Here is an 11,762-nt window from a genome sequence, read left to right as displayed (position 1 = left end):
ACTGGTAAGTGTAATATCCTTTACTCTTTTACGATTTATTTTAAGATGATGTAGTGACTGCATGGGAGACAAGCACAACCTCCTGGAAATAACACTATTTCTTTATTTTTCATGGCTGCCTATTTGGGTTAAATAGGTGATTAATTAGGCAGGGTTCCTCTTGACTGCACAAAGCTTATAGCCTTGATTTAACATCATGGGTCTCTTGCGAATATCTAATTCACATGTTCCCCAAGTACAAGGCATTTAATAAGAAGATGCAGAGATGAATGCCACCCTCTAGACCCCCTGTCCTGTTATTCCTCTGAAATTTCTAAAGGGATAAGGAGCTGGTTGGATTATTTCACTCAGCTTTCTTATTTTATCTTTCTGTGAAAGTTATAGCTTTCACATCATACAGTAGCGTCATTATAGCTTTCACAGTTTCCAAAAAGAACCAGGCTTTTATCTTTTAATAGCTTGCTTTTTGATCTACAGCAGTGTGCTGCAGTGCTTCTATAAACTGGAAAGACTGATGTGCAAGTTTTGTTTCAATTGTTATGCTTTTAACTATTTCAATGTAGGGATAAAAACCTGACTGTCACTCTAAGAATAGTCAGAAATCATAGATCGTGTCCCGGGTGTAATCCTTCCAAGGGGATAGATTTTCAGCGATAGATGATTGAATTACCACCTGGACTTTTTTTAGGTCAAACTAATTTTCTCAAATATAATACACCAAAATATCCTAAATAATGCATTTATTTTTTCAACAAGCTTTCTAATTACAGTACAGCCTTTTCCTTTTTTGTTAAAACAATTGCTTTAGACATTTACCTTTCCAGATATCCAAGAACTGTTTTGGAAAGAAAACTCCCTTTTTTACATGATGGAAAATGTAGGGTTCACTTTTCTCATGATTCTGCTCATTCTAACAGTTAATGACAGTTTAAATGGAAACACAACAGCATATCCAAGATCCTTACATAATATAAAAATTTATTTCTAAAAGGAACATAGGAGATAGAACAGCTCTGTCACATCAATATTTTACAGTAGAAAAATATTTGGGTGTCAGACACATACAATCGATGCTTCACCCCTCAACACTCACCTCGACATTGCACTTCTGGAAAACAAAAACAGTAGCTCAGACAGCACAAACGTTCTGAAAACAAATCAGGCACCTACACCTCTGTCAACAACAATGACCTGTATTTCTTAAAACGGAAGAAATAAAACAAAAACACAAATAAAGGCAACACAGGTCCATTATCACACACTTCCCTTCAGGCCTTTTCATCCACAAACTCTTTCCCAAATTCTTTACTTACTCAGACACCTCATAAATAACATCCCACCTCAGTTCTAATATCACCCCTCCATGTCACACAGGAGAATATGCTATAAATCATACAGCACGGACTTCATGAAGGCAGCACAGAGAAAAGCAGCACATATAACGAACATAGCAGCAAAAATATTATATAGACAAGAAACTCACTAGGTGTATTACTTGCTTATGCAGTATAATCTTTCAAAAAAGTTATACAAAATACAGGCGACATGTACAATATGTGCAAGAAAGGAAGACATGTTACTCATATCTAGCCTAATTGTTTACTGGGTAGTCACCATCTCTTTTCTGAAAGTAGTTAGTTGGAAGGTACCGTGACATTAAACACCTTCAATATGAAGGACTTCATCTTTGTACCAGTTAAAACACTCTCACATTAACAGATTTCAAAGGCTTCTTCTTTCAGTCAGTGCAAACTGTTCAACACTGAATTTAGAACAGCATGACATTCAGGTGGTGAATAAAACATAAAACAAGTGGTGGCAATTACTATAATAATTATTAATAAAACTAATTAAGAAGTGCATTTTTAGGCTTAGTTCAAATGGATGCATTGATCGTAGATCTGTCAAGACACAGCATTTTGGAATCCAACAGCAGCAAAAGGCACTTCCCTACACAAAAATCTGAAGTGTAAAAAAAAATCACACCTTTTTCATTTTCTCAAAGACTGTTTCTTCTGTCTTTGCTAGTGATATCTGAAGTATCAACATAGTCTATACAATTCAAGTCTTAATAGACTAGTGTTGTGATCTAGTAATATTACTTTATGATTTCTGGAGTTGCAAAAGTGCATTTCAATTTGAATATCAGGGATCAAACATCTTAAATTTGAATCTGAAAATAAATTTCAGGACATCTGAAAAAAAACTTAAGCAAGTATTTAAGTACACTAAAATATTCACAATGGACAAATAAACTGCATCCTTCAATGTAAAAGTCACTATTTTGGTAGGGCTAGTAACATTTCAGTACTTCATTTTATCTCCTCCATGCCTCTATGAGGCAATAAACAGTAAATTTAAATCTCAAAGCTCATATTCCAACCAATGAAAAGTGACCAGAAGGAAGAGACTTAAACATTAAATGTCAAAAAGTGTTACTTACTTTAATCATATCTTTTCTACACTGTCCAAGCAGTGTTTCTGAGCCCTACACAAATCATCAGTACCACAGCCAGATGCTTTTTAGTGTTCAACGTGTAGTTCTGATTACTGATTTCTGATTCTGATTTCATAAATGTCATCTACAAAACATGAAGGCTTGTCCACACTTCTTAATTGTAATGATTATGTCTGTTGCCCAAAGTGATTTGGGATGTAACCACATTAGAAAAGCATGACTACAGAAATTCTAAGAGCGCAATGCTGAGGCACTGTATTTAATAATAAGTTGAGTCAGTAGCATTACCCTCATCCCAAAATGCACACAGATAATATACACATGTACACTCCCATTTGGACCTCTCCATTTTTGGATTAGCAAAAGTGTTTAACCAGGATTTACATCCTAAAGCTCACAATGCTGAAGACAGTCTTTGCCAAATCTAAGGAAGAAGCAAAAGACTAGGATGGTCCCTCTGTTCTACTGTAGCAGATCCTTTTAAAAAAGCAGTGCTTCCAACTTTTGACTCTGGGCCCATGTAGAGTATAAATGATTAGTCTCCAAGCTTTCTAAAGACATTTCTTCCCCCACAGCTCTAGCACTGCTTAAGGAAATCAGAGCTCCTGTGCATTTTTCTAAGTGAGTCTGGAAGTCACCAATAGGGGGCGGTGTTCTCGATTTGGCCCCAGCTCTGCCACTCAGGGAAGAGTCCACTCGATGTTCGAGGACTGCCGAACTGATCAAACTCCATCTCCTGCAGACTGCCATGGCTTTTATAATCCGAAGTTTTATTCCGGTTAGAAGGAGGGGCCTGAACACCATCACATTTCCACTCGGTGAAGACCAGCCTATAGTTCTTTCCATCATTATTGTCCCAGTAAGTCTGGTCTCGGCTTGTGAAAGAGACGCAGAATTCAACTCGCTCATGAGGGGGCACGTAGTCGGGCAGATCAATGACAAAGGAAAAGGTATCGGTGTCCGAGCAGCCGTAAACATTGTTCAGAAAGGTACACTCGACGTCCGTGTAGCCTTTCCACGTGTCAAAGGTAATGCGTATGTGGACAGATTTCTCGTAACTTACGTTTCTCACCTTCACGGTGCCCGCCAGCGACCTCTCCTGGAGAGTGCAATTTTCGAGACACACAAAATTCTTCTTCAGCCGGTTCCGGAAATCCAGGTAGTCAGCGGAGGGCTGCAGGAAATCCAGAGCCAAGCTGCTCTCCTTGCCCAGCTTCAGACCCGCCGCGGCATCTTCCAGGTCGGCCAGATCGAACTGCAGCTCCTGCATGGCGTCCTCTTCGAACTCCGAGAACACGTGCACCGCGGTGAGCGCCAGGCCTTTCGAGTCCGCGAACACCACGCGCTTTTTGGCCTTGGCCTTGGGACTCTTCCACTCCAGGCTGGCTGCCTGTGGCTCTTGCTTCGAGCTGATACAGGGTCTCAGCGGTTTGTATCTGCTCCCCAAGCTTCTCCCTCTGCAGTCGTCGTAAGAGCCCAGGAAGCCCCTCAGCGGAGGGGAATGTGCCAGGCAGATCCTCATGGCTACGTCTACTGGCATGATCGGGCCCGGGAGCGGTCTGGGGTTCAGGATGTGAAGGACCCTAAACAGACAAGAAATGGAAAAAAAAGTATCAGATGAAGCACAGTCTGCAACAGAAATACAAAACAAGTTCCAGCTTGGTGCAGCCATTTCAAAATTATCTGGGACCTAGAATTGGCAGCTTTAAATGCATTCAACATGAGATCTACAGTATAATAAAGTATAACTAAAATATTTTTTTTTTTTAATTTAGAGCACAGGGACATAGCTGAGGGCATGCAGGAAAGTAAAAAAAAAGTAAAAGGTAAAAAAATGTCGGGTTCTAAAATGTAGGAAATATTACAGAGCAAATAAAAAAATACATTTCAGATTGTTTTTTTTATTGTTGGCAGGAGAGACTCCTCTGGTAGAATTCTTGAGGAAAGTTCTTCATTTTATCAGATTACTTAATTTTCATCATTACATTCTGTATTCCCTGATTACACATACGGAAGACCTCACTCGTCTTTTTAGGCATAAAATGTACTTACCTAGATATTAAAAGACGTTTTTTAAGCATAAATGTAAACCCTTTCACAAACAGGATACAAAGAAATAACTGGAACTGTTAGAAGCATTGTAAATAGCTTAGAAAATAACTTTCAATGCGATGTTAAAATATCAGCGACAAGGTCAGGAAGAAAAATCGTTTACTGCCGAGATCTGAATATTACAAGAGAAAGATAAAGGCAATCGTAAATGACACCGCCTGTGCTATTTTAATAGTAAGCACTGTAAACTTCTACTCACTAAGCACCCGAGAGCGAGTGCAGCTACGTTACCGTTGATTTCGTCGTCTCACCTGCATAAATAATATTTTGCACGGTTTAAACTAATCTTTTTTAGACGCAAACTGCATTGCTTAACACAAACTAGACCATTTAAGGAGACTTCTGAGGTTTACTGGTACATCCCTGCACACCAGAAGTTACCGGAAAAGAAAGTGTTAAGTGCATTGCCACGTAATATTCTATAAAGCTACAGTTGAAAGGACGTTCGAGAAGTGTAAACATTAAGCAATTTCGTCTTTTTTCTCTGTGTATCATAGAAACATACAACATCTGCACCTACCGTTAGTCGGCTATCTCCATGTCAAAAACGTAAGGCGGTGTCGCAGTTAACTTTCCTACCTGGTGCAATTCATCGGAAGGTGTTACAACAGCCTAAACTCCAATGCATGAAGTGGTTGCAGCTACGAAATCGGATGCCTTTATTTAACAGTTATATTTTCTTCTTTAAAAAAAAAAAGAAAAAGACCAGCGTGGAAAGTAACATGGATCAACACGCCCCCCTCTCCGTCGCACAGCTCAACCCCACTGGCACTCAGCTCGGCGAGACCCAACAGCATATCAGAGCCTCGCTGCTCCTCTCTTCACGTGCAGCCCGCAAATAGCCAATGGGAGCGCAGCGCTGCGACAGCTCCTCCAATCGGGGCGCAGCTCGGCTGCGCTGACGTGACGCACGAAAACAAGAGAGGGGCTTCACGGTCTCCACTCTCCCTGCCAGAGAAAGGGAGGCTGATAGCGGTTCTGTCTTGATGACTTCTTCTGGAAGGGCTCCTGCCGGTCGTGACCGCGTCTTTCCCTTAAAATAGACCTGTCATTCCCTAGATAAACCATTGCGCACGTAGATCTCAATATTCTCCACGTATTTCCGTTGTTTTATGGAATTTATGTAAGGTCCTGCGGTGGCGAGGCTGAACAACAGTAGGGAAATGTTTTTCACTTTTAGTTATTTAATTTAATTACTCTTCGCGTTTTGTGGTTGGAGCGAAATTCCAAATCTGAATGTGAATCTAGTTTTGTAATAAAGCTTAGATTTGTTTTGATTAAAGGGAAATCCGTTTACATATAAATAAAATAATGGTTACGTTATATTTGCTCTTTATTAAAGACTTGCACCTTATTATTTTTTTGTGATGCATAATAGCTGGCATTCGGTTGAGGAACATTTCAGTTTATAAAACAATTTATAACTAATGTTATAGTACTGAAAACCAAAATGATAGTGATTGGTTACAGTATCTCAAAAGGAAGCGCTTCGATGTGAATTCTCAAGTTTTTTTATCAAGTTTTGCTATACAGTATTTCCTGCAAATATTATGAATTTATGAGGTAATATTAAGAGATCATATTTCTGTCCGTGGTTTATATTTTATACCTAGGATTTACAGTAAAAAACATTGGCCTTGAATAACACATTTTGGGGTTATTTTAAAAGGGATTTCAGACATCTGTTTAAAAGTAGGTAAACATACAGTACTGTATATAACTGTCTATGAATAAATGAAGTTTTGTGTTGCTGGAATTTCTATTTGTTTATATAGACAAAGCTTCTGTATCAAACACGCTAACTGTACAATGCCTGGAGCAAGGTCAGGTTAAACACTTTCACTGTCCTGTGCAGCCGAACAGATATGAACTCATGAAACATCGTAGCTATGTTACTGTAGCTTAACTACTATTTCATTAAATTTGATTTGGTTTATTTTTGTCTGAGAACAGAACTCTCTCTCTCTCCATGTAGTTCAGAGGTTACCCATATGTAAATATACCAGTGATTTTTTTAAAATAAAAGGACCGCTCCGTTCTGAATCTGCTGCATTCTTCCCTGAATACTGTCATTGCACATGTCAAAACAAAGGAAAAATGTAATATTTTAAAAGTTACATCGTCAAGCATCTCAATTGCATGATGTGTATGTGTGGAAGTAGTGTACAGTATCTGGTGAGCAGACTCTGCGAACTGTAACAGAGTCGTTCTGGCTAAATACCCTGTCTGGGTAGTAACTGCTAATCTGTTGCGATCTTTAAGACACATTCCAAATAAGAAGGTTTTATCCACGGTGATGTACAATAAATAATGTGTGCTGTATAAAGTGTTTACTTTTTAGTTGCTAAGTGATCCAAGGAGCTCATGCAGCTATTGCTTGAAAGAAACAATGACAGCTGCTTCAACAAACCTTTGTGTAGAGAAGTGCCACCTGTAATCAGTCGAAAACGCTCTCCCTCTCAGTTTCTACTGGTGCCCTCTGGCTTGTGGTTCACTGATAAACCCTGATTTAGAACTTTGTGAAGATGTCCGGTTTAGACAAGCTACAGCACAATGTCATGTCTTTTTCTGCCCCCAAAATCTTAAATGTTAAAACTAAATAAAATACTAAATGACTAAAAACGTCATACAGACCATTGCATAGATACATACACAGTTATTTTCTTTATATACAGTATATAATAATTGGTCGTGTTGTGAAGGAGAAACACATACAGTATTTTGGATCAAATAAAGTTGTGTGGTTCATGATTGTTCTTCTCTCACTGCAATGATACTTGACTCTTTTCTGTATATTTCTATTTACAAAAAATAAAGGGGAAAAAAAGACCATCAGCATTTTGAAGGTTGTTTAGTTCCCTGACACTGACAGGAGAATATTACCTACCTAAGTCTCTTCAGAGGTTTTGATTTTATAGTACAAAAACAGATTTAAAATACAAGCTACATTAACACCGCTAGAAATGTCTGTACCATGAATGGTTCATGTCTGTCTTTGAACTCAGTGCTTATTGTGACAGTCTGGGATTTACGCAAATGCGGTATTCACACCTGTCAGAGGATGTGAGTCATATTTAGGTTGGGAATTGACTAATATATTTATTGCATATTATTGCAATCTGTCTGAATGATTGAAACTCTTTCTGTGACAGGTCAGCAAAGTTCACTCATATACAGTAGCATATATAGGTTAAATGAATGTTGTATGGATAGTGTCTGCAGACTGTAAAGATAGTCTGAATGTGTAAAGATAGAGACAGATAGATAGATAAAACTGAGCTTACTATAAATGAGCAAAAAAATACAGCATTAAATATGAGTCACATCAAATTCCTTCTGATCATCAATGACAAAACAACAGGGCGTAACCCCACTGAAAGGTTAGAAGCAGAATTCAGCAAAGTGAGAATGATGCCTTTTCAAACTTCACGTTTTATATTTTTCTTCTTATATTTTTTTTGTATTGTTCTTTTCAGGCATATTGTGAGCTTGAGAACCTAACTGTGACTCAGAAGATGACTGGGTCTTTTTAGCATGAGACTAATTTATAAGATGCATTGATTGAGGATTGTATGTATGTAATAGGAGGTCATTAGCTATATTCCTCTTAATTTTAGTTTTAATTATTGCTTCTAACTCTAAAGGTTTAAGAAGTTCTTGAATTTCTGCACATAGCTTTACCCCTCCCTGCCAATATTAACTACCTACAGTATCTGCAAAGCTATACATTTTGTGCATATACTGTACTAAAGTCATTAGTATATGCACAAAATGTTAATAGGAATTTCCGTATTTATCATGGAAGGTTCTGGTAGGTAGGCATGTTTAGGGTGTTGCTGAATCATGCATGAAACTGGCAGGGATGGTGAAAGGTGAAATCTTTGCGTGCTCTTGCGGTAACAGATTAATCAAGCCCTCTGAAGAAGATTTTGCCCTGAGATTGTCCGGTTTAAACCTGTTCTTCAATAACCACTGTGAAGGAGAAGATGACACAGCGACTGGTGTCCTGTCCAGGATATTGTTCCACTGTGTTCCCTATCTTTCCAGGCTAGGCTCTGGGCTGCCCCAGCCCCTGCCAGGGATAAGCAGCTATCTGATAATGGATGGATAGATGTTACAGATTTCAGCATTCTTATTAATTTTAACAAAAGGGGTGGAAAATAATTTATCAAACACAAATCAAGATGTATATCGGCATGCCTCAGTCTGTATGTGAAAATCACGACTGTCCATAATGTTTATTATCATGTCTTCTTTTTATTGTCAGTATTTCTGTATAATGTGTAAGGCCATTTGATAGTGTAGTATGCTGCTCCGGTAGCGGTACTGTATCTCAAGGAGCCTCTTAACCTTGACCTCTTTCCCCCTTTGGCAAGCTCCCTTCCCCTCTCCCTCCCTCTATAAAAGGGGGACTCTTTCCCCTTTACCACTCTCTTTTCATGCCACCCCAATCTGTGATGCAGTACCCATTACTTCTCTCTACGCCCTCCTTCCTCAGCCTCCTCTCAGTGACTAGAACACCCATGCCGCAGTTGCAGTCTCCTGCCTCTCTTCCTACATCACAATCACTGTGTTAGGAAGAAGGGCTAAATACCCTCCATTCAGCGGTTTGCTATATTATATCCTAAAGCAGAAAATGCCCATCTACCTTAAAAGGAAAGTGAGCTGAATGAATTTTCTTGCCAACGTAAAACCTGGACTCTGAATACAAAAAATATACAGAAATAATTGTAATTGCAGAAAATACCAAGGAGCGTAGAATTATAGGTGATCGGAAAAAATAAGAAATAAGGCAGAAATGAAAGGGAAACCTTTATCAGAGGGAAGAGGCTGACACACAGCAAAAAGAATCAGTTATAACTGGTCTGAAGAAATAATGTCATAGGCCCCAAGAGACTAAAAGAAGCAGACTTTGTATAAGAAGCTAAAATAAATGTCGGAGCAAGTGGTGTGAGAATAGCCGAAGATCCAGCTATGGATCAATAAAGTCTGAAGAATTCATGCATAATATGCATGCAGATTACAATAATTCTCTCATAATACACCTCTGTGTTTACTTGATTCCCAGCCAGGGAACAAACAATAAGGGTCTGCCATTTAAATGCACAATGGACTGGAACCTATAAATAATAGTAGTAATTTAGCTTTATTGCTCTGAGGACAATAAAGAGGAAATCAACACATATTTCCTCTCTTCCCACTGGCAAATGTGTCTGCTGCAGATCACAGATTCCTCACAAAGCCAGAGCACTACTACCCTCAGCCACTGTGACTAGAGTTCAATGTGGCTCCACTGGGTGAAAGTGTAACTTCTTGCCTTAAGAGGAACAGACTGTAAATTGCAGTAACAAGGAAATGAAATTCAGTAATACCAGGTCTGAGAAATGTCATTAAATTTAGGGAGAGTTACAAATAAACTTTTAGTTTTATGCAAGAAAAAATAATCTTTACCATCAAATGATCTTTAAAGCTATTTTCCTTAAACCTTTGGCTGCAAAGAACAGTAGTGACTTACAAATGAAGATCGGAAACAATGTAATCAGTAGTGTATACCTTATCATTCCAAGGCTGAGCAGTTCGCTATTCAAATAAAGGCTTTAATTTTGATAACTACAGCCTTCAGATGACCATAAAAATCTGTTGTGGGTTATTAGAACATAACCATATTTGGTATATAATAACTGTTTTGTTAGACAGTGTTTTGTTTTTCACAGAGCTTCCAATATAGTTACACACATTATATGGCCACACCTTGCACACTGTATGTACAATCTTCAAACATAATCAAAAAATAAAAAAAAGACACGAGAGCTCTGAATACAGAATACAGCCTGTTTCATGAAACAAACCCATTTTAAAACACTGGTGGTATCAAATGTGTCATAAAGAATGCAAACAGAAAGGAGGTACATTATCTCTTAAAAGCATTCAAGAGTAAATAGTAAGCACAAATCTGGACAGCATTAGGATTCCTGGAAGATAAGAGGCTGTGTGTCACAAGTCTAGATGAGAGGAGTCTGGGGACCGGCCCCTGCTGAACATGTGAGATGTTTGAAACAGCCCTTTCTTCATACTTAGAAGGACACCAGCAGAGCGGAATGCAGTTGTTGCCATCTCGCTCAGTTCACGTCAGATATTCTTATTCTTGATGGCCTATCAGATGCTTGAACTAGTGATGAAACTTTGAACCTGACCTGAAACCTGAAGGTCTTTTATGTGTTAAATAAACAGATGTGTACAGTATCTTTTGCACAGTATATGAAAGACAACACAAACGTCTCCTACAGGTGTTTTCAGGCTGGATATTTATTGCTCGTGCTGGCCATGATGTTCACAAACCTGCATTTTCTGTCCTTATTGTAACATAATTTAACATCTGGTTTTCCACCACTTTTTAATTTCAGTTATGCAAATCTCGTACAACCAACCTCTTTAACATTAATTTTGGTCCATTTTTATGGAAAGTCCTTTTTAAAATGAGGAGGGGTCAATTTCACATTCACAAAGAGCAAGGGGTATTTTGTTTCCCTCTCAGTGGAGAGTGAGAGCCCTAAAAACTGGGACGAACCGACACCTGTATAGCTTCTTTCCCCAGGCTATAACTCTCATAAACAAGGACACTTCTTAATTTCCTTCTCTGTGAAAAGTTGTACATTTTTATTTAATGGCACATGCCACTGATATTTTTTGTAAATATATGCGATACGCATTGTACATTTTATTATTGAACTGTATATATATAAAAAATTTTAAATGGCACATATCACTGAGATTTGTTTTGATCTGTAGGTTTTTTCTTTTATTTTATTGGAATTTATGTTGACACCTTCACCAGAAAAATTCCTTGTATATTTTGTACTTGGTGAATAAAGGTTTCTGGTTCTGATTCTGTATTGAAAACTTTTTAATGGTCTTTCAATCTCCTACCATTTGTAAAGCAGCAAAGAATGGGTAGTCCACAAACAGACTTACAGAAATCTTTAGTTGCACTCTGAACACACCAGGTGTGCGTGTTATCATTTAGAAAGTAATGTGTTAATAATGTGTTGGCAAGATTTTGAATGCAACATGACTGGTGTTGACAGGAGCTGGCAAGATTCGTAACAAGCAGGATCATAGAGAGAAAAATTCCAGTATTAGTTTAATTAATTTAGTATTAGCTCCAAGTGAGTAAAAAATGCTCCTGGAAAAA

General features: G+C 38.3%; 1 protein-coding gene across 2 annotated transcripts; it reads right to left on the bottom strand.

The window, feature by feature from the left end:
* Positions 1–958: 958 nt before the first annotated feature.
* LOC102684645 (protein phosphatase 1 regulatory subunit 3C-B) lies at positions 959–5,350 on the bottom strand. Of its 2 annotated transcripts, none has more exons than XM_015346221.2 (2): positions 5,091–5,350; positions 959–4,041 (listed from the first exon to the last, which is right to left on the bottom strand). In XM_015346221.2, the coding sequence occupies exon 2, from the start codon at positions 3,996–3,998 to the stop codon at positions 3,093–3,095; it is 906 nt and encodes a 301-aa protein (XP_015201707.2). In that variant the 5' UTR covers positions 3,999–4,041; positions 5,091–5,350; the 3' UTR covers positions 959–3,092. The 2 variants fall into 2 exon arrangements, with proteins under 2 accessions (XP_015201707.2, XP_006630357.2); XM_006630294.3 differs by having other exon boundaries at positions 5,150–5,350.
* Positions 5,351–11,762: the final 6,412 nt, after the last annotated feature.

Source organism: Lepisosteus oculatus, chromosome 4, assembly GCF_040954835.1.
Source record: "Lepisosteus oculatus isolate fLepOcu1 chromosome 4, fLepOcu1.hap2, whole genome shotgun sequence".
NCBI classification, from domain to species: domain Eukaryota; kingdom Metazoa; phylum Chordata; class Actinopteri; order Semionotiformes; family Lepisosteidae; genus Lepisosteus; species Lepisosteus oculatus.
The sequence above is the reverse complement of the archived record's forward strand: the minus strand, read 5'-3'. Positions and strand labels throughout refer to the sequence as shown.